Consider the following 23,991-nt stretch of genomic DNA (forward strand, 5'->3'; position numbering starts at 1 on the left):
CAGATATAAAAAAAAAAAGGCCCTCATATTGGGAGACCTCCTTCTGAGGTTTTTTAACATTTCAAAAACAGCTGCGTTGCCATAAAAAAACTGTTTTATGTCATTGGTTTTAGAGCTACAGAGCACATTGTGTTGGCACTGGTGCCTCCCCACCCGGGGTCATCGAAGATTTCAGTGTTTGCTGCTGAATGGTTACTCAGTAGAAATTTTTCCCACTGAGCAACCCCACCACTGGGTATAGTGGAAGAATACAGCCTGCATCTGAAAATGCCAGGGGCCACATTAAACACCCAGAATAGTTTTGAAGAAACTACAGTATTGAATGCAGCAGCGAATTCAAAAGCTCAAAGTGGGTAATTTCATTTTCAAGTTATTACTAACAATTCTCCCCTCAGCTTTTTGGGGCTTGGTGGGAAAATACTATAAATCATCTTCAGCAGAATGACATGAGTGAGAAATAAAACTTGCTATGGACATGGACAGATTTCAGGCTGAGAAATTTAAGACACACCTTCACTTATAAGCCTGAAATTATAGGATGGTTTGATTTTAAATATATTCTACCAGTTTAACAAATTCAACCAGAGATAAATCATGAGTGTAAATCTTTGTATGGGCTGTGGAAGACATATATAGTTACGGAGGGATGTTCTGAGCACTGCTACAGTCAGTCCTACAGTCTGAAGGTCACCAAATAAAGAGAATACCTTGTAGCCACATCATTGAAGGCATTTGATTGAATTTGAGTTCATAGAGGGTTATATTGGGCTTGAATGAGGCTGCATGGTTCAAGCAGACTTTGGCAAGTAAAGACGTCATAGATGACAATCTTTGTATTCTTTTTAGGTACACCTTTTTATTAGGGATGCACGATATTGGTATTTTGGCCGATATCCGATATGCAGATATTTTAAAACTCATGTAGCCGATAACCGATATCGATACCGATGTTAAAGCTGGACAAAAATAAGTAGTCATTGAAAATAGCAGTTTTGTTATCCATTTCTGACACTTTGAAAAATAATATACTCAAATATATTTTCATATGCTGATATCAAATTGATTTTTAAAAACGCGGTATCAATCTATTTTACTTTCAAGGTCTCGTGAAATTTCATCGTTCTGTTACAAACTCTCGTGATATTTTGCAAATTCTTGTGAGATTTTGTTAGTAAAATACATGGATACCGCGTCAATATATCAACATATAAAAATATGGCAAAATTTCGTGGATTTTCGGGGGATTTCGTAGCATAATGATGACATATAGCAATATTTCATTAGTAAAAGAGATTGATATGGTGTTTTTAAATGGCAATATATCAGCATATGAAGATATTGTGATATTTTTATGTATCAATATTTTTTTCCTTGTCTTTAGAAGTTTTTTAAGTCTGTAAAAAAGAAGTTTTTGAGGAAGCAGTAGTAGTGTTTTTTTTTAGACTTTAGAAACTCAGAAGCTGATCAAATATCGGGTTAAATATCGGTGGGGTGGCCGATGTCCGATATTCAGTTTTAAGGCCGATACCGATAGGGGGCTAATTATATCGTGCATCCCTACTTTTTATTATATTAATTCATTTTGCCTTATGACCCCCTTAGTCTTCAATTGACATAAGGTGTTGGGAAGATTGCTGAAGGACATGGAAATGTGACTGCATCACTCATTTGCTGCAGACTGGTTGGCTCCTTCAGCTTGACGTCAATCCACAGAGGAGATCTGGTAAAATACATTCTAGAAAGTTTTTACAGTGATCTTCTGGACACCAGTTTGGGATTATATAATGCATTTTTTATGTTGAAAGGAGTTGGAATAATATGGTTCAACATGGTCATAAATGGAAGGAAATTGTGGTCAATAGTCCTCTGAAATACATAGGGACTGGCATGTGCAATTGCATCTACAGTGTGAAAATGTCAGAAGAAATATCTTTTATGTCTTTACACCACTGACCTAAACTATCAACCAAGATGCTGAAACTGGGACTCAATGGATCAGGAGATATTTTAAATCAACATTCAACCAACATTGAAAATATGTTAACTGTGGTGTCAGTTTATGTTTCATATTTAGATGTGGAATAATTTTCCTCTGCTGCTTTAAAGTCCCAAATGCTGAGCAAACCAAATATTTAATTCTGCATTTTTTTTTTGTTCTTCTAGTTTTCCATTTAGCTTCTGTTGTCTTTATATAATTTGTCTGGCATTTGACATCATTAAAGAATCTTTGTCCAACGGGAATACTGCTCACTATTTCCTCTGCAGTTTCTAAAAGCCTGGGACATGTACCGAATTACATCCATATCAAACCACTCCTTCCAGAAGCTTGACTTAGCTGTTTGTTTTTGTGTGTGTATGTTTTTCAGATAATTTTTGCAGACACATAGAAATCATTTTGGTTAAAAAAGATATTGTGAAAGAAATAAGGATAAAAACAAATACAGAAAAGCTATAGAACAGCCAAGCTGTTGTCTAACTGAATCCACATCTTTATGTTTTCTTATAACATAATAGATGACTACTATAGGTCTCAAGAGTGTATTTGATGATTTATATCCATACATACCGTTTCTGGCCAGGATAGTTGTAATGTACTGCTGGCTGAAGGTGCTAACTGTCAGCAGCATGGCTGGCCTCTGCGAGGTAACAAAGCTGAAGGCCACGTCCTCCCTGGCCCTGCTCTCTGTGAATGCACTGGAGGCTTGCGAGCTCCTGTTCTGCATCACTGAGAAAGGCTCCTGGAAGGTGTAGGTCACTGAGGACTCTCTGTCAAAGGACACCGACACCTCTGCAGGGACACACAGAGAAAGAAATGGTTGCTTTTATATGAGAAAACCTCAGAATCCACATTTTCTCAGCACAAAGGTAAGAAGTGCAAGTTCATGCGAAACACATCAGGGCATTTAAATAGCCTGAATGGATTTATCAAGAAACAAAAAAAGAATGTGCATCTTCACTGCAAAAAATATAAATCTCAATAAGTTATTTTTTCTTAAAATAAGTGTGTTTTTCCTTGATTTGAGGAGGTAAGTAAGACACTTTGCCAATGGAACAAGACAATTTCCTTTTAAAATAAGAAAAAACTATTTTATCGTCTTATTTCAAGTAAATATTATCTAACTATCTTATTTTAAGAGTGAAAATACTCATTCCATTGGCAAATCATCTTATTTACCTGCTCAAATTAAGGCTAAATATACTTAATTTAAGCCATTTTTTACTTATTTCTGGATTGTTTTTGCAGTGTTCAAAGACATGGTTCTATGAAAACAGCTGAAATGAATGAATGCCAGTTCCCTAACTTCTTAAAACAACCAACATTAGTGTCCATCTTGCAAAGCCTGGTTGCATCAAAACAATCTAGCTTATTTTATGTTTTATCACCTGGGGCAATTTTAGGAGACAGATCTCTCTGGGGCCACAGAGGCCTTCACATAGCATCTTTTTCCCTCATCCAGAGCTACTTTCTGAGACCTACAAACAACTTTGATGTATAAAATTGGCACAGTTCTTAAGCCTATCCTCCAAGACAAGCATGGCACGTTAAAACAAGCCTTGAAAGTAGAGCATGGAGGATCAGATCAGCCTTCCTGGTGTTGATGTTATATAACCACTGTGATGGAGGGCTGTGAAATATGGGAAATGTAAAGTTTTTCCAAAACTTTATTCCTACACGCTTCTACACAGAAGAAATAAAAAAAGAAATTCTTCAGGCATATGATATGAGGACTTCACAACAGAGTCATGTGCTGTGCTGCAGTGATCAGAACCGGTACTGCTTTAAGATGGCTGCATTTTAGTTTTACTGAATGCATAAGATGAAGTTCCAGCTTCAGTTGTTTTTTTCCCCGGGAATAAAAGATGACAGGGGTGAATAGGAGTGAGAGTGTAGTGGTACACTCGGCTCACAGCTGTCTTTGTGATGCTGCACGGCACATTTGCATTGAGAGTGCCTCAGCAGTGCCACAGTCCCTGCTGCCAACAAACAGCAGTGAAAGGGATCAACTCAAGGCGCCTGGTTTCCTGCTGCACATCATTGTTGGCTCCCAAGGCTGAACATAGACCCCTATGCTTACCTATACAGAAAAACAGCTGAAACACACAATATATATGCAAAAAAAAAAAAAAAGAAGTCTAGAGCTGACATTTAAAGAGTAAAACAAGTCAAATGAACAGTTACAACATATCATCACCTTTACTGTGAAATGTTTCCAGTCAATATTAGTTTATTTGTTGTTACAAATACATAATTATTCAAAATATGACACAGCTATTCTTTAAAAACCACATAATCTTTTTCACATTATAAGCCTCATATAACCGTAATCTTAACCTGTAACTATATGTATCGGCGTAGCAGACTCAAGCCGGATTATAAAATGTTATTCTAGTCCAGGGTTTCCCCAAGACACAAAATGGGGGGTTGCAAGATTATTTTCACAACCGTGACGGGATCCCTGAGGTAATGGAGGGCCAAAGCATAACATGTTATACATGAATGCGAATGTCCAATGTAATAAAATAGTAAATATACCATGAGATTAGTAGATGTAAGTTTATTTTATATTAATCCCATGAAATAATTAAGAATGCATTTACACAATTAAATGTTATTTTATAAATAGCCATAAAACTGGTTTCAACCCAAGTCAATGTCCAGTAATTGGAGAGCACATTTTTCTTAGGTATAAGAAAGTGTATCTTCCTAAGCAGATTCCAAGTCAGGAATAAAATCAATGCTCTAACAGTCGTTATCATGCATTGGCTGTGGTTTTGTTTGATTCGTGACGAATGTGTCATCAATATCGTATCCTTTGTTTTCAATGCAAGTATGCAGCTAAATTCTGCCAAAAGGTACTGACTCTCCTGGTTATCTTCTAGAAATACATTTATTTAAAAAATAAATATAATTGCTTGACTAAATACTAATTATAGAATGGAATAAACATTTTTTAAGTGGGTCACAAGTCTGTGGATCTGATATTGTTTGGGGTCACAAACCGAAATGTTTGGGAACCTCTATTGGAAGGTGGTTATGGTTCTGAACCCATTCTATGTGAAATCTTTCTGGACTAGTCCCACTGGAAGGAGACCCTGGAATCAACAGTTGATTTGGATTTCAGAGTTTACTACCCAGACTAAACTAAAGGACTGTCTTCTGATGATACAAAGTGTTGAACAGTTTTTTCTGTAACATACTTTTGGTACGTGCTTTGGCATAAATTACTTTTTTAGGTAGATCTATTATGCATAATTCCCTTTGGTTCTTTGTTGTACTAATACTCCCCGGGGTGTACTGAATTAGTCATGAAAAACTATTTAATAAGCTGTGAGCGTGTGGTCACAATTCACCAGCGCAGCAGATGGGATTGTGCAGCTCCGTGGGGCAATCTATGCCAAGCTATTTCAGTGGTGAACAAAGCAATCTACAGGGAAGAAAGCAAAATACGTGTTGAGTCATATAGAAGCCAAGCAGGAACCTGAACCCATTCCTCACAAACACAGGCCACAGATAAACCCTACAGACTGTTTATCAGATGGAAATGGGCCTTTTGACTGAGAGTAAGACTTCCAGCTGCAGGAGACTGCCTAGAACTGGATATCTAGAAACAGCTGCTATCCTCCAGGATGAAGGATTATCAATCTGCTTCATTCTTCACCCGTCAGGTGAAAAGATGAAAACTCATTTCCATAGCACACAACACCACATATAATGGCACACCGAGAAGGGAAAAAAAAAAAACAGAATCAGAATCCAAGTGGTAAAATATGGTAGAATAGGGATACAACCCAGAGAGTCTGAGCTGGTAATGGATCTGCTGGTGACATTGGATCGGCCAACAGAGACTGCACCTTCTTATAAAGGTGAAACCAGCATCACTTCCTCCCAGCATCTATGTTGATTTACTGCATCTCATTGGGGAGCTCCAGCTGCACTGTGGCAGACAGGAGGGGTTCATTTTAAAGGCATTTTGTGTACAGCTCTGGTAAAGGACTGCAGAAATCACAGTGAGCATCTATCTGGGCTGGTTAAGAGCTCTACTGGGTTCATTTCTTTCAAAGAATTTTCAATTTAAGATATTTTTGTTTTCAAAGAATAATTTAGCTGAAATAAGATATTTGAGGGAAAGTGATCCTAGTGACTATACGGAGCCTGGCATGTGTCAGCTGAGGGAAATCTGAGCTCAGGTTTTTTTCCACCTTGCTCTCATTTTGTGCAATGGTTTATACTGTAGTTTAATTTGCACTCCTTGCAAATTAATGTTTAATGACATTTTTTAATGTTTAATTACATTAAATTAATTAATTAATGTTTAATGACATTTTTCAAGAGTTCGGACACATGGCTCACACCTGCAAGAAATTTAGTGGATCTGTTGCATTGCAGAATATTGAAATCTAAATACGTGGATTCCTCTTAAAATAAGTGCATTTTTTCTTGAATTGAGGATGTAAGTGAGACAGTTTTCCAATGGAACAAGAGAATTTACATTTTAAATAAGAAAAAAACAATTACATTGTCTTATTTCAAGCTCATATTATCTAATATTAACAGTAAAAATACTCATTCCATCTGCAAATCCTCTTATTTATCGACTTAAATTAGTAGTAAATACACTTGATATAAGAAATTGTAACTTATTTCTAGATTGTTTTTGCAGTGTGTTATATTTAAAACTAAGGCACTGGCATGTTTTAATCAGCATAATTCACTGTTTTTATAAGAGCTTATTTAAGTTACATTGAGATAAAACATGACAGAAGTTACCAAGTATCTGCATACACTGATTGCACTCAGAGAAACAGCTCAGTAAAGCGTGACCACAGATTTCCATCAACTTTGTTTTTATTCAACTGTTAACACCTTAATCAGTGGAGGAAAATGAAATGAATTTTTGTTTTTTTTAAACTGAAAATTGTATTCAACGATTCAATGATTTTAAAAGTCTGTATTTTTATAGTTAATGAAAGTCGGTTTATTTTGATCTTAAAAAGAGACTTAAAACAATGATATTCTAAACTACTTTAGCTATCTCTATAGTTATTCTGCTATAGGTTTGGACTGCAGGAGGACATAGGGACCCCTTTTTCATCATTCTGCTTCATTCTGTCTCTATTCTCCCACTCTGCAGAGTCTGTTAGTTCAATCTCTAACGTTCTGCTCTACTTTTTCTCTTAGTAGCTTCCTCTGGTCTGTTCCTGTTTGGCTGTGACTCCATCCTGGAAAGAAATATCAGCTGTGCTGCTGCCATCAACACCTTTGTTTATAGATGTTGGAGATCAGACAATTTTTCAGTGTAGTCCTGTTTCTCTGAATGTGACTGGCTGGATGTGCTCTCTTCAGCCTCTGACATGGGAGCTGCCTTGGAGCTCGTCTGCCTGGCTGTGTGTTTCCTGGACGGGGCCGCCTTTTACAGCTGCTTTTTGTATCTCTGCTTCTGTCTCCTTGAACCCAGTCGGCCTCAACAGATGGCCGCTCACACTGAGTCTGGTTCTGCTGGGAGTTTTTCCTCTCCTCGGTCGCTACAAGCATGCTTAGTATGAGGGATTGCCTTTGACTCAGTGAGTCGTGGCAATCAAGTGGTTTTCCTAAGATAAAAAACTTTGAATCAATTTGACTGTATGATCTGGTGAACTGTAAAGTGCCTTGAGATTACATGGGTTGTGAATTGGCGTAATAGAAATAAACTGAATTGAATTGAAATAGCTGCTCTCCAGCAAAACGAGAGGGTAAGTTGCTGTAATCCCACTAACAACTTTTAAATAAATTAATTTAGAGATTATAATTGGCATCCAAAAAGTAATTCTGCAATTAGCACATTTACATTAGTTTTTTTTTTTTTCTTCCAGTTAATACTCCTTTTCTACTGTGTTTCAATATTTTAAAAAAAACACAAACGCTTTTGCCCTCTTCATTAACTCCCTCCATAGGGAGCTACAGAAAAAAGAAATGTCTACGATTCAGCTCTCTTTGTGTCGCTGCAACACAAAAACAGATCTCTGGTTGGTAAATGCAGAAACATGTTCAAACTGAAAAAGCTCAGAAAACAAAGCTGAGGCTCATGCTGTTTTCAGATCTCAGTTCATAAGCAGGAGCAAACAGTGGAACTATGCAGCGTGGTTCTCCACAGCTGCAGGCAGTTTTCATCTGTGTTCCCACAGAGTTCACTTTGTTTCTCTGTCACTTGGTCAGATTGCAGGTTGCTCATCCTGCTCCGCTTCAGCCTGTGCAGGCTGAGGACGCTCTCGTCCGTGTGCACATACTGCAGGAGATAATTTGTTCTAATGCATTTTAAATGCTCCCTCTCTCCGCAGTGGGGACAAGTATTAATTGTCTCTTGCATTGCTCGTATTCCTATTGGTTCTCTGTAATGGAATAACCTTGACAGTGATTGATTTTCTGTTTTCTGCGATCAACGTTAATTGATTAAAAGAATTACACTGTGTATCTTTTGTTTACACACAGAGCGGGACTCACCTTGGTTGCAGGTAGCCCCTCCGTAGGCAGACTGTGAGCAGTCGCAGATGTAGCCATTGCTCTTCTCGATGCAGCGACCTCTGTTGTGACAAAGACTGCTAGAGCCACTGCAGTATCCTGGACAGCCGGAGCTCACTCCAGGGGTCATCCTGGCCCTCTCCTCAAGGTCAAAGGTCAAGCCGTTAACCATGAGAGACCTGATACAGCCCAGGAAACCTCTCTGCTGGGATGCTGTTCCTCCTGAGAAAATTACAAGCTGTAGTTACTTTACAATTAACATTGTTTGTAAGGCAATAAACAACCAGTGCAAATCTAGGGGAACAATTAAGGCATTTAGGCATATAAACCCCATCTAGAGTAATAATGCAAAACATTTGCCTTCACCAGTTTTGGAGGGAGACTTGCACTCTACGTTACTTCATAACTTCAGATTTTCCCTCCCAGAGATGCAAGACTGATGAGTTTGGATGGAAAATAAATCATACAGCTGTGCAAGTAATTTATCTGAGAGAGGAAAAAAAATTCACAAACCTAAAGGCATAATCTCCTTTCACAATCCCTTAAGGCTGATAAATGAAGCTTGTTAAATGCGGTATTGTTTCAGATGAAGAGAAGCTCTGCCTGTATTTGCTGCATACATTTGTTATGCATTCCCTCATTTCAAACCAAGCTACTTCAAGTAAAATCTCACCTTCCAGTGTTACTGGCTGTGATGCAGTATGCCAGTGCTGATTTTAGTGCTATTAACCCTTCTACCCGCTGAGGTCCCTGTAGCAGGATTCTTATTACAGCATGACCCACAGTCACCGTTTTCCACAGGATGAATGGATAAAAAGGCTTCTGATTCTACTGGGAGCAAAATGGATGCTTTCTTTTTCTTTCTGCATCAGATCTGTATTTGATGCAACTGCTGGGAAGTTTTGGAACAATTTTGTCTCATCTGTGTCACTGAGTCATACTTACATGTTTGTTTTCATCGTCTTCAAACAATGAACCAAGCGGATGTTCTTTCACAGACCGAGTTTTTAAAGAATCTATTGACAGTTAAGGAAGTGCTTTCATCAAGTTTATTTTTTTTTTATTCTACGTGAGATAAAAATCAGAATCAGCAAGTCAGAGCTCAAAGAAAATTGAACGTTTATATAAGCCAGGAAAAAAAAGAATAATCAGTTCATCTCTCTTAGTGTCTTTTTCTTGATAAAATACTTTAATTTTCCAGCTAAGGTGCTTAGCTGATATCTGCCACCCGGAGCCACTCCAATTTAAAACGTGATATAAGTGAACACTATAATATATTATACCACCATCTTGTACATTAAAAACTGCAGTGACTGGCTTTTTCATTTTACTTATGATAAAAAAGATGTAACGTGTTTCACCTATCAAACGCTTCACACATGTGCAGAACATGCCAGACACTTATCCTATTTCACATCTCTTGATCAGAACATTACAGATTTATGATGCTGAATTACGTTTTAACCACAATATATTGTGTCATTTAATGCAACATTTTTTAATTTGATAATAAAATACATAAATAATAATAAAAAAAAAAAACATGACAGTCTTTTTATTTGGAAGATTTTATGGATTAAATTGCACATTTTTCTATCTACAGTGGGCGCTGGTTGGAAATGGACACTTCACTCAGGCTCCGCGTGTTTCACATATTGTGTGAAAAACATGTGACTACTATAGCCACAAGGTGGCAGTCCATTTCGGCGTCCCATGAGTCAGATTAGATAGGTGAATGAGCCCTAAAATAAACACTAATTTTAAATCTAAATACGAAACAAAAAGCAAAATAATAAAATAAAACTTTATGTCCGACTTTGAAGATCATTAGTGTTTTTTATTCTTTTCTGCGGTTCTACTGTATGAACTTCAAATTTTCTCTTTTACCAAAACCAAAAATGAACGGCAACCAATTAAATAAAAACAACTATAATTGTTTTTAAAAGTTTTGATGAGAATATGTATATTAAAGCTCTATTTGTTTTAATGTTTTGCTGTTAAAAACATTACTTGACAAGATGACGTGGAACCAATGATGCCTAATTTGTTGCTCCCTGTATGTAAGCTGCTCAGTCAGCTGCCCAACTACATACTGCTGTCGTTTATAGATGTAAACTGTCCCTCCTGATGTCTCCTGACAGCAGTAAGCATGTTCTCCTCATCACCTCATGTCACATCTCTATATAAGCCCTCATGGCATTCTGCATTACAGCCACTGTATCAGTCATTTCCCTCACTTGATAGCAGGAAGACATTTTGCTGTTGTGTTTACCTCTGTATTAGCATGTCTACATGTCCTTCATTTAGAAACATTACGTGGGTGCTCCGTGTCTGAATTTTATGCTGTAGCCAAAAATACACTTTTCATTAGAATAGAAAATCCTTTTCTCGTCCAAAAATTGAGAAATTCTGTTGTTACAACAGCAAAAAGGTTATAGAGAAAATGGTCACACAAATGTGGACCTTGGAATAAAAAATAAATAAAAGTGAAGAGTTAAAAAAAAAAAGAAAAATTGTACTGTTAAGTGTTTCAACAACATAAATCCTGTGCAGCTGAGAATAAATAACCAATATACAGCTATGAACAGTTTTACAGTAATGGATAATTGGAGGTTAGGATGTTGTACTAATTGGGGAGATTAGGTCTATAGCACATTTTGGTTTTTAAAGAATACGTTTTAAATAATAAGGGAAAGTAATATTTATTTGTTTGTAAAAAGAATGAGATAATTTTCTAAAGGTTGTTGAGAGTGGGATTGTTGTTGATTTCCCCTTGAGTCTGGTACCTCACTCTGACTAACTGACTGCTCTAAAACAGATTTTCATCAAATTGCAGATGCAAAGATGAGATAACGTCTAATCATAACATAGATATGCTGCCATATTTAACAAATTACATCAGTGAGACGTTAATTTATCTTAGTAAAAAGACTGATGTTTTTATGCCCTGATTTCTGCTTTTTATGATCATGTTCAGCTTGCAAAAAATGTAAACATGCGTTTATTATTATAAAATTGAATCAGATAGAAAAACATATTTTTTCTAGAAAAATCTGGGTATAACTTAAAAATTATTACCTGCTAACTACATCTGAACACTACATAAATATACAGTATATAGCACAACTTCCAAATAGTTAAAATAGAAAAATCAATTCTGGAAAGTTTTAAAATTATTCATTATCATAATTTTTACAGCAAACATGAAACTTTGTGCTGGGTCCATCCCAGCTGTCAGGGACACTGGAAGGTGACGAACTATGAGGTATATCTGACTCCAGGCTCTGTCTGTTTAAGGGAAACTCAGGTCATTGATCTGCTCCCTGGGATTCTTTTGGCCTCTTGTAAAACCTGATGAAGTCTGTTGTTTGTTTATCTTGTTTGCAGCCTGTTTTATTTTCCGCATTCTGTATTCTGAACCACGTCTTGGACTGTCTGTGCTGGCAACCTAAGGGAATTCTAGAGCGGTCTCTACTCATGGAAGCAGTCTTTTCTTATTTAACAACATACAGATCCAATTCCTTATTTTTCCAGCAGCGAGGTGTTTTTGAACAAATTATTTCTACATTGTGTTTGCACTATTCTAAATGTTAAACAGCGATAGGCAATTACACTATATCATCATATTAAGTTTATTTTTTCAGAGAAATGTGAAACAGCACCTTTGTGAACCTTAAAAATGAAATTATCTTTGAGCTCCTCAGAGGTGTTTCACCTCCATCTGTCTTTTCTTTTATTTAGTAAATTAATTTGAAGTTAAATGAGCTATTAGGTGCATTATCTGTCTCCTTGAGCTGTGATTCAATTAAAATGGAAAGAAGAATAAGATTTTATGGTGTTCTATAACAGGGAGTCATTATTGTGGCACATTTAAATGTCAGAAAGGAGGTAACTGCAGCAGGAATGCGACAAACGAAAGACAGTTGTCACGCACCTTAAACAGTGTAGTTATTGAACAAACAAACAATAAAACAATTCGATTTTTGAAAAATGGTTAGATAGCTGCAGGCAGATACAGCTGCTTGAGAAGATATAAGACAGATAAAGAGTACAGCAAGTTTAACACCTCAAATTTTATTTTCTCTGTTAAAATATTTGCATTATTATATCTCAATTGTTGGAGTCATGAAACAGTACTATTATTTTATATCATATCATTAAAGGAGGTAGAGGGCAGCTGAATATCACTAGGAGTTTAGAGGCCACATAAAAACACCAGGGATTTCCAGAATCTCATCAGATGTGAAGGAGACCTTTAACTTTCAGCCATTTTTAAGTTTCACAGTTAAAGCAAAGCACCCCTGCTATGATGGGTACAGATTTAGGCCTACTGTACCTTTAAAATCCAAAGTTACATCATCAAACCATCCAGTTGCACCTTTTTGCTTTTAAGCTTTGTTACAATATCAAAAAAGAAGGCGATTCCTACAATTGTGTTTTAACCCTTTAAAGCCTGGACCATGAAAAAAATGAAAGAAAATTCATTTTTTTTATTTAGAGTTGTCATTGAACTCTCTGAAAAACGAAAGAAAAGAATATATATATATATATATAATTTGTATAAGTTAAATTAGATTGTTTATTTTAATCAATTTTGATACATTAGGCATTTCTGTAGAGTATTAAAGACATTTTCTGTTCATTACATGTGTCTGATTGTGTAAGTCAGGGTTTTTAAGATCAGCAACATCAAACTGATGATGCAAAGTCCTCAAAAGCTCATGTATCAATTATGATACAATTGGTTTTAAAGGGTTAATCTGTAAAGAAAATCTGTAAAACTTTAGCCTAATCTAAAGTGGCTTTTTAAAAATACCTCAGGTAGAGTAGATGTTTATTATAGTAATGAATGACATGAAATGTTGCGATTGCAAAAACGCTTTGCTCTAAACCCAGCTCTACTTCCATGACACAATCCTAAGAAAGGCAAGGGGTCCATCCGACTTTGGCTAAATATACCTCTTGTTCTTAGTTCCTATCCATTTAACTATGGGGGGTGTATGGGGAAGGGGGGGGTCAAGAGTAAGAAAACTACCCAGGGTAGAAAAGGAGCTCCAGGCTGCTCTGCTGAATCCCAACAGCCTTCAGCCTTTTGAACTTCATGAAGCGAAGAAAACACATGTGGAGGATGCTACAGCCTTCGGGAAAATGTAGCCAACAGCTGAAATCCCATTAAATAACCCTAAACACATGAATGTGCGTATATTTGGACGTGTCACACAGACTGCAAGTGAGGAAATTATGTATTTTGGGGAAAATCCATCTGGTAGGTTGTGACTGGGTTGTGTTATGCAAAGAATGGTGACAGTATAGCAGTATAGCTCATATTGACCAGATAGGAATGTCAGGAGCTCCTTAAGATAAATGAACAATGAGAGCAGAGATCCTGCTTCCATAACACTACTTAGACGGCACCCATCAGGCGACCGCTGACTTACTTCCACTTTGGCTGAAGTGCCTTTATTGATTTGCACAATTTAGATGGACCCAAAGTTTGCAGAAGAAACAGAAGAAACCTCTTGAAGTTGCAGCATAAAGTATTTATAGAATGAGGTACCCATCTAGAAATCCGAAAAAAAAAAATGTGTTGTTTCCTCAACCCGGGGGATTCAGTGTTTTTTTAAATATGAATATTAACCAAAGATAAAATTCTTCATATGTGTTTTACCACAAAAAAGCAACTCAGATTCTTATTTTGCTGTAAAAAAATCTAATTCACAGAATATGCACAGACCTATAAACGTATAAGACCACTTAGTCAGAAACTACATAAGTCTGATATTTTTTCAGTAGATACAGGAATAGCAGGTGGAGTGTAGTGATAAAGTGAGGCTGACAAATCAATTATTATTGTCTTTAAACTTTTACATTTTAAAGTAAACATTTTCGAATGTTTGTTTTACTTTCTGGATAAAAAATGTCCTAAATAGAGAGAGGCAGACTAGCGTGAGTCATTTAGTTCATTTCCAATTAGCCATTTTAAATTCAGTGGGAGTTCAGCTCTCAGTTGCAATGTTTGCGCTATCTGTAGTGGATTTAACTTACAGATTTGTTGTTGTGATTCCTCTAAAAGCTCCTCTTTCTCAGTTGCAGCAGCTGCTGCTAGTAAAACAAAATCTGTCCATCGTTCATCAGCAGCAACAAACAGCAGATGGACAAAGTCAGTGACTAGCTGCTGTGCATATTACTAGTGCCTGAAGGCAGTTGGACGGCTTCTCTTTTCTGCTGTACTTATCATTAATTATAGAGCAGGATCCACTGATTGAGCAGAATTGCAGGAACTTCACAACAACACCAGGGCAGCATTAGGTTTCCGTTAATGGATAGTTTCCTCAGAGCATCTTCTATATACCAGACTGTGCAGGTGACTCTCATCCTCTAAACCCTCTGATTTAATGGTTTTCTCAAGGTCGGGCCAATAACTGGACTTTTTCTTCCCTCTCACCTCCCCTTTGACCTCCAACATAAAGCTATATATCTATTCACCAGTCTGAGCTATTCTTGGTGTTTAAATATTTTATGAATACTTTGATGCATTGCATTAGGTTAATTGTAACAAAGTTTCCACAGTTCTGGAGTCACAGAGGTTAATAGATGCCAACACTTACTCATTTCCAACTTATCAAATGTTGACATTTAACACACATAGAGCACCCTTGATGTCTGCTGGAGTGTGCTGGATAACCCTTTACATTTTCACTCAGTGTTCCACTTAAGAAAAACAAGGGGTGGGTGGGCAGGGTGGGGTGTTGGAGGTTCTGAGGAGCTTCCTGCAAAGAAGTGACACTAAATTTACAGTTTTGCTGTAGCTCCTGCTGCTGTGCTGAAGGTTACCTGCACCATCTATCTATCTAGCTCGCCATCATCGCTGAGTGAGTGCTTGCATGAATGGGTGAATGACTGAATGTAGTGTAAAGCACTTTGGTCGAGTCTCCTGACTTGAAAAGATGCTATATAAGTACCGGCCATTTACAATTTACGGAAAATTATAGCATTTTTGTGTCAAACACCAAGTTGGACACCATTTTTTAAGTATATTGAAAAGAGAAAACTTTAATATTTTATGATATAGTGACATTATGTTTCCTAGGTGTGCAGAATAATTTAAAGAAACATTAGAGAGTTAATGTTTGTGGTGTTTTGCAAATACATTTGTTTCATAATCTGTACAGTTTTATTGTTCTACATTTTTTACAATGTGCTGTTAGAAAAAACATTTTAATGTCACAATGTACTTTTTATTTGTCAGCTCCTTTAATTCAGCAGAGATATTAAAAAATCACAAAGGTCTAGATGTGAGAAAATAAATACCTCAACATGTTCCTTTTAATGAGCTCCACTTATCAAAGGCTGTGATTACCAAGATCAAGGGTGTGAGATTCACAGTGTTTTGCTGCATACAGTTTTTTTTTTTTATTTGTTGCAAAATATATATAATAAAAAAATATTTCATGGTCAGATAGTTATAAACTATCTCCAACTTTCAGGTTTGAGTGAGTCAAGTGTTTGTAAAGTATAGCATGAGATTAAATGGTTCTGTTACTGTATCTGGCACTGCTTCTGCTTTCTAAGACCAATTGGAGATAACAGTCTCCCTCCTGAGGTTCAACATTTCACACATTAAATAATGTGTATCTTATGGATATTTTCTCTCTGAAAAAAAACAACAAAAACGTCAAGTTATTTGTGTTTCTAATAAATGTGACCTTTTTATCTTCTCTATTTTAACATGTCTAATGCTTAAAAAAGATAGAATAGAAGCATGATCTAAAAAAAAAGATAAAGAGGTAAAAAAAATAGTGGAAAGTGTTCATCTGAATGAATTAACTATTGTTCTCTATAATTTTCTGGGTGGCGTCACTTTCTTGTGAGTCTCTCAACTTCCAGCTATAATAAATGAAAATAAGAACATTGATGTTGTTTATTTCCAGCAAAAATATCAAAACAAACAATAATTTAAATTTCTTATATCTTAGATGAAACAAAGGCTCACATAATCTTACTTCAAAACATGTTCAAACTGTTAAAAAAAGAAAAAAAAAAATCATAAAACTGTTTTATACCCTTTGATAGATAATGGGTATTGCAGGCTAACAAAGAAGCAAAATGACCCTCAGAAAAAATATGCATGTTTTCTAAGTTGGGCTACTATATAAAGCCTCAAACTCAATGCTATTTCTGACATTTTTAATTGAAAAAGCTTCCTGGATGAGAGCAAAACGTCTTAAAACCTGGAAACAAAGTCCAGTGGAATGTTTTTTTTTTTTTACTCTTTTGGAATATTTTACAATATTTTACTGTCGTTGTCATAACCCAACATTTGACACACAAAAGCGATCTCCAAATTAACCCTTAAACAGGCACTTTGCACCAGGAGATACACACTCTTTAACATCCTGTAGGGGGTATGCTGGGAGGTTTTCACTAATCAAGTTAGCATTTATCAAAAGTCTTGTCTGGTATTAGCATCTAGATCACATAATGTGGTTCAGGCTATCTATCATGGTTTTGTCAGCCTGATCAGAAAACATCATGGCCGCCAGTGATAGAGAACCTGCTTCCTTGGGGAAAAGTAATCATATATTAGTCATACTTATTTTCAATAAAACAACAATATAAATTCCTAAAATGAATTAGGACATTTGTCTAAACATTCTGATGAAGAAAAAATCCAACTATGTTTGTGGTGTTTCTTAGCAGCTATTGAAATGTATGTGTCCCCTGAGATACGTTGCCAGATTAGGGATAGAAATCTGATCAATGTGCATTATAAAAAATTTCATTTTTAATAATTACTGCAGTACCAGATATTATCATGTACAGCTGTGCCCATTATAACAGTATAACTGTATTTTACTCAAAAAAAAATGTATTTATTTTCAAGCAGGGCATCTCAGCTAGGTCCTTTTATGGGAAAAGAAAGCAAAGCACAGGAATGAGAGTGATAGAGGAGATTCCTGCAAGTTCTTCTGACTCTGAGTCAAAGAGTGATGGAGATCAGGAAGTAATGTTCAGCAAGCATTAATTGGAGGCAGTGAGTGAAAGCAGTTCTGATGAAGAGGATATTGATCGCAGTATTGGTAAAAATGAATAAAATCAACTTTAAAAGTGCTATGTGTAATGTAAATGACCAAGGAATACAACAATGTATAATTCATCAAATTGAACAGTAGTATGTTTATCATTGGGGATCTGTTTATACCTTAATAGGGCAACGTATCCTGGTAGATACAACTCATAAAATCCAAAATATTGAATATATATACATTTTGAATGTGGAAATATTTTACTTAGGGCCTAAAGAGATGAGTGATACTATTTAATTATTTTTTGCAACTTATTTTCCACTCCTGCCTGTTTAAGGGTTAATGTGAGGGTCTAAAAGTTAACAGAGGAATGGAAACTATTTTAATTTCATATTTAGAGGTTTTGGCTCTGAATATATTGCATACAAATACAAAGTAATTAAAGCTAAAGCTAAATAGATGAAAATTACAATTTAAAAGAAAATTGACATAGATGGCCATAACAGCTGAAAACACTTTTCTTTTTAACCATTTATTAGATTTTCTTTTTCCCCCCAATGTAGCTAAAAACAGATTCATGTGAAGCTGTAGTCAGTTTGATGGAAAGCCTACCCACAAACAGCTGGCTGCTGAGCCGGAGGCGGAGGTGTCCGTCAGCCGGAGCCTCCAGGAGACGAAGGGGCAGCTTGTCGACCTGCAGGGACGCTTCCTTCACATTCCGCTCTGCCCTCACGTAGTGCCACTGTCTGTCATTCAGAGGGAGGTGGGACTTCACGGACAGGACGGCCGGACCGTTGCCCACATCAAAGGAAAAAGTCACCACTGCTGGAGCTGAGGGACACACACACGGAGACATAGAGCCAGATCAGACTGAATATGATATGAGGTTTTATATGAGGTTCTTCTCCATCCTGCCTTTCTGATGCAACCTGATACAATGCTGCTGAAAACTTGATGACCTGCATACATTTATGAAGGAGCTCAGCTGACAGCTTGTCAATATTTCATGTGTCTGATGCTGCAGCAATACATAAAGACTCCAAATATCCACACAACGTCCCCCCCAGGTTTGAGAACAAAACGCATGATAATAAGCGTCTGCAGACACCTGAGCATATTGCTGAAGTTGTTCTTGCTTTAACAAATAGAGCGTCTGCTAGCTAAAAGCTCAGGTTTGTACCTTTCTTTTGTTAAAGTAAAACCTTTTGAGGAAACGTATAATTTTCAGGAGGATGTTGCAGTAAATCTGAAAGGGGTTTTCCATTTTATTTCCACTTCACCCGTCAGACAAATTCATTAAGCTTCTATATGTGTATGACAGCAAGCTATTGCTGTTGACTGTGCCACTGGGATTACATCATGCTGTGCAAACCTGACAGGCTGCTTCTCCGGGAAATTGAACTGTCAACCACAGTACTCCCAAAGAAGAGCAAAGTATATTGCTGATGGCTTTTGTGGGCATTCTTTATATGTGGACACTCTGGCAAGTCATGATGTACTGCATCACTCTTATTGTGGTATTAACATTCACTCACAGCTCAGCTCCACCCTGATAAAGTCCTTCAGGCCCTGGTTCTCCAGAAATACCCCTGAGGGAGAGCTGGTCTTGAAGTAAAAGGAGATATCTGAGGCTAGCTCTGCCTGCAGGGTGGGGAAGTACAGGTAGGAGGCCTCCTGGTAGAAAGAGGCCGCGTTCCAAATAGATTCTGAAAAAAACAAAAGGAAGAACAGTGAATGAAACAAAAGAGACCCTCCTCCCCCCTCCCCATACTCCCCTCCATGTGTACAACTAGCTGATGTGAAGTTATTTGCTCTTGTCAAAGAGGTTATGGGTTAAAAAAAACTTCTCTTTAGATTTGCTCAGACCTCAATGGGACTTTTCTAATTAAATTAAGGCGACTCTGTTTGCTTTTTTCTATTTATTTAGCCACTTTTCTGATAATTTAAATTTCATCAATTCAATTCAATTTATATATGTAGCGTCAACCACACAACGCATGTAATCTCAAGGCACTTTACAGAGACAATTCAACCAGATCAAACAGTCAAATTGATTGAAAGTTTTCTATCTAAGGTTGGTTGCAATCCTTCACACCAAGCATGCTTGTAGCGACAGTGGAGAGGAAAAACTCCCTTTTAACAGGAAGAGGTGTCAAGTAACAAAGTATACCTAGTATATTAAATTTCCTTTTTTTAGTATCCATTCTTTAGTTTTCTGAGTAATTTTGAACTTTTCCTCACTACATTTGAACACAAAAATCCTTACTTTTTTTCTCCTTACTTTCTTTAACTGGCTTGTAAATTTTCTACATTTTAATATCAACATGATGCAACAGCCAAACAAAATAAGGAAAATAAAGAAGGGAGTCTGTCAAGTTGCAACCCAGTTTGTTTATACAATGACACTGATAGTAACACAGATGTAGACAGGCAGCTGGGAAACATTGCAAATGAATGATCATTCCCATCCATTTGCACTTTTTAGAATTTCGAATGTAAATGCTGATTATGTTTCAGGTAACTCTTTCATACCAGAGCTCTAAAATATTCAAATTGTTGGGAACTTCTGTTCTGCTCAATCTATATCATCTGGTCTTTTTAATTTAGAACGAAACCAAACATTGTTTTATGTTCTCTCTATCAACACAAAGAGCAAAAGAGTAACATTAACCTATTTTTTTTTCAATGTTGTGGTTGGTTTTCACTTATTTTGTATCATTTAAAACAAAAACTTCATTTTACTTTTGTACTCAAGTGCATTGTAGAGTCTGTTTTTTTTTATTTAATTTTTTAGTGGACGCTGTGGGGCTCAAACCGGGTACTTGCAACCTTCTCAAAGCACAAGCGCACTGCTCTAATCACTAGACCAACACTTTCCACCACTTATACTCAGTTAAGAATGTGAGTACTTTTGACATCTCTACAATTTCAATCATAATAGATACGGAAATATAAACAACTAATGGAGCTAAAATGGCAGATGTCAAAAAATGTAAATTTACATCTGTTGCTACAATGCACTGAGCACTTGAAACCTAACATCAGGCGTTCTGCATTCTAGTTACCCATAATGGATACAGTCTGTAGCTCTTCTCAAGATTTTTTTGGTTCCAAGGAGAATAGTTTTTGTTGCTGTTTTTATTAACATCATGAATGCTTGAGCTGAATTCAATTGGACTTCCTCTCATGTTGCCCTCTACCTTAGCTCTTAGCGTTGTCATGTCCTGGATCTACAGCATCATTTTATTAAACCTGTGACAGGATAATGTTTCCCTCTGTTTTCCATCAGCTCATCTTTTAGAGTGTTTGAGGAGAAATGAGGAGACCAGCTGTCAGGGGTTTAAAAGCGAAATGTTTTCAGGATTTAAGCAGCTGAACACTTTGTGGGATTTTTTTTTTTTCATAAAGCTCCAGATGTTTTCAGTGTGTGACAGATGTGGACAGCAGACGGGTCAGTTTTTACGATGCAGGCATGCTGTTGTAATCCGCGCAAAATGTGGTTTGAGTTTGGGACGTAAACAAAACACTTCATGCTTGGTCTGGTTTGCCACCTCTTTAGATACTTCTACTTAAAAAAAAAACCTGCCCTTAGGTCACTTCATGCAATAATGAACACACAGGTCCCACACAGAAATGCACGGGTTTGTTTCTGATTCAGTGATTTCCTGTCTGCTTTTAAGGCAGTGACCGCTACACCGGCCTTTATGCAGAATTAAGACCTCACTAAGCTCTCCATAAACTCCATAAACTATCGTACCCATTTCCTAGAACCTTCTGTTGTGTAAAGACAATCCTGATTCTGCAGCAGTTTTGCAAACTGCCACGTTGTTTCCTGTTTTCCCAGAAACACACAGCAGCATTGGCTTTAATAGAGAAACACTGGAAGGGCCTTAGAGATTAAGGTGATGGCAGAAAGGACCTCCAAAGGTTTTGTGCTGATCATCAATGGCAAATGTATTTATGTATATAGGTTTTACTCTTCTACATAAATGTTATTACCTTTATTTTCTTGCCTTTCTCAAAGCAAATTCCTAGTGACAATAAATATGACTGGGGTTTTGCTTTTACCATTTTACTTTTTTTTCACATTTTTACACATATCAGCAGACCAAATATCAGAATGTAGAATTCTCATCCATCTACTTTTATTGGAATAAAGAAAATTAATACAGAAAGTTAGGAGTGGTGGCCTAGTGGTAATTGTGCAGGGCATTTGGGTCATGTCTCCTTGAACCCCAGTCAGCCTCAGCAGATGGTCGCTCACATTCAGTCTGGTTCTGCTGGAGGTTTCTTCCTGTTAAAAGGGAGTTTTTCCTCTCCACTGTCGCTACAAGCATGCTTAGTGTGAGGGATTGTATTTGAGTCAATAAGTCGATGCAATCAACTGGTTTTCCTTGGATAGAAAACTTTGTATCAATTTGACTGTATGATCTGGTTGAACTAAAGTGCCTTGAGATGACATGTGTTGTGAATTTGGCGCTATATAAATAAACTGAATTGAATTGAATTGAGATGCTGCAAGGTCATGGTTTCAAAGCCAACACTGTCACTTTGGGTCCCTGAGCAGGACCCCTAACCAAAAAAGTTCACCAGGTGTTAGAAGCTGCTCCCTAAGGCAAAGCTTGTCTGCAGAAGACAAATGCTGGTGTAATGTACAAAATCTGTGATTGTAATTTTGTGATGTGGACATTGCACATACAAATATTGTGATGATAATTGCTAGTACATATATTGATTTCCTCTGCAAGAAATCTCAATTTATAAAGGAGGGGTTCTTGATGCTAAATATTGAGAATATTGTATCATGTTTCAGCCTCACATCATGTCATATAACAGAAAATATATCTCATTGTGGCATTTAGTAGAAAATCATAATTTTGGTAATCATAATAAACCTAAACAATTATCCATTTTAAACAACAAATACAACTTGTTTGAAATCTTTTTTTTCCTGCAATTACATTTCCGCACTTCATTTAAAACCTTGTGATAAAACTATTTAAAGATTGTTGAATTTTTCTTGCTGACAGTGTCCTTCTGTTGGCGTCAGAAGATATTCAGACGGTATATTGCCATCAGTTGTCAGGTTTGCCTGAGAGCAGAAGGACTCTTAACTCTTTATCCACTGACAAACACAAACGCAGGAGTCAGAAAGACACGGTCTGAACATTGTTTGTCTCAAATCTGCCTCCATCTGCAACCAAATCTGGCACAGCAGCTGCAGCACCGAGGTGATCACCTACTGTCTCCATAACAACGCAGAGAGCCGACGTGGTAGACAGCCTGCGATCCGGTCCTATTGGTGTCTCCGATCACTATCTGGCTGACTGGAAGGTGATCTTTGTAGGAGAGGAGGCCTGTGTCATTAGCCCTAAAAAACAGGGAAATAGATGCATTAAAAAAACAGCGGACTGAGCTTCTTCATGCTGGTCTTAATAAAGTCGTATATTCTTTTACAATCACAGAATGTAAAGAGATAAATCTCCCATAATGTAGACAAGCGCCTGTAAAAATATAGAAACTATTCTGGGATCAGAGAAGCTTTGGAGAGGATTACCATGCTGTGAACAACAGCATGCTGCTCCTACAGCCCAGCTCCTTATATTCACCTTTCACTCCAATCAACACACAGAAATTATGATTAGCTTTCATTTCTACATCACATAATAATTATAATTCAGATGCGTAATTCATTATGTCAGGCTTTTGCTGTAATTAATTATTTTAAAGGAAATGCTGTCAAAAAAAATGTTAATGAAATTTCTCATATCAAAAACACTAAATGAGCTGCTACAAGTGATGAGATGAGAAGGCATAATAACTGCTGCTTAACAGGGGATTTTCTCTTCATTACTTTTAAGAAACAAAATGTAAAAAATGTTCAGCGGATGTGGGGCTAAAAAGGTTGGTTTTAATGTGATTTCTGCTGAGCATGTTAGCACTTCAATTGCTAATTAGCCAAATGGTGAAGTTTTACCACTGCAATTTATTTTATATCATTTTTTCTGGGCAGCAGCTTAGTTCACTTCATGACCACACCACAGACTTTAGTTAGCTTTTATTTTCTTGCTATTAAGATTTGGAACTGCTGCTAATCACAGAATATGGATAAAATACCCTCATAAACTTCTGTGTGTTGATATCAAGGTCATTACAAATTTTAGATTCATTATTTTGGGATTTTATTGGTTTGACTTATTCAACTTTACTCATAGTTTTCCAATTATACCCAATTTTCATCGCAACACACTTTAAAAGACAAAAAGATTCAATTATTTTCTGATTATCTTAAATTAACAGAAAATACCATGAACAGTTTATGACAGTTGTTCTCAAAATGTTCCCTTCCCTGGAATGAATTCAGAGAATGTTAAAAACATTGTAGGTGGATAAAGCCATTTCGTATCAAACAATTATCATTTTTCTCTCTAAATCGTAATAATTAATAAGAGAAATACAAAAAATCTC

At 36.7% G+C, this 23,991-nt stretch overlaps 1 protein-coding gene across 1 annotated transcript in view; it reads right to left on the reverse strand.

The window, feature by feature from the left end:
* Window positions 1-23,991, reverse strand: part of cntnap5a (contactin associated protein family member 5a) — a 288,938-nt gene that overhangs the window by 58,169 nt on the left and 206,778 nt on the right. The window contains exons 15-19 of the mRNA XM_038301437.1: window positions 22,767-22,894; window positions 19,059-19,229; window positions 18,136-18,354; window positions 8,480-8,719; window positions 2,567-2,788 (exon numbers count right to left, since the gene is read on the reverse strand). Of these exons, the coding sequence (XP_038157365.1) occupies window positions 2,567-2,788; window positions 8,480-8,719; window positions 18,136-18,354; window positions 19,059-19,229; window positions 22,767-22,894 (980 nt within the window). The remainder of the gene's footprint in view (window positions 1-2,566; window positions 2,789-8,479; window positions 8,720-18,135; window positions 18,355-19,058; window positions 19,230-22,766; window positions 22,895-23,991) is intronic.

This window comes from Cyprinodon tularosa, unplaced genomic scaffold, assembly GCF_016077235.1.
Source record: "Cyprinodon tularosa strain WSP-4 unplaced genomic scaffold, ASM1607723v1 ctg467, whole genome shotgun sequence".
Taxonomy (NCBI): Eukaryota; Metazoa; Chordata; class Actinopteri; order Cyprinodontiformes; family Cyprinodontidae; genus Cyprinodon; species Cyprinodon tularosa.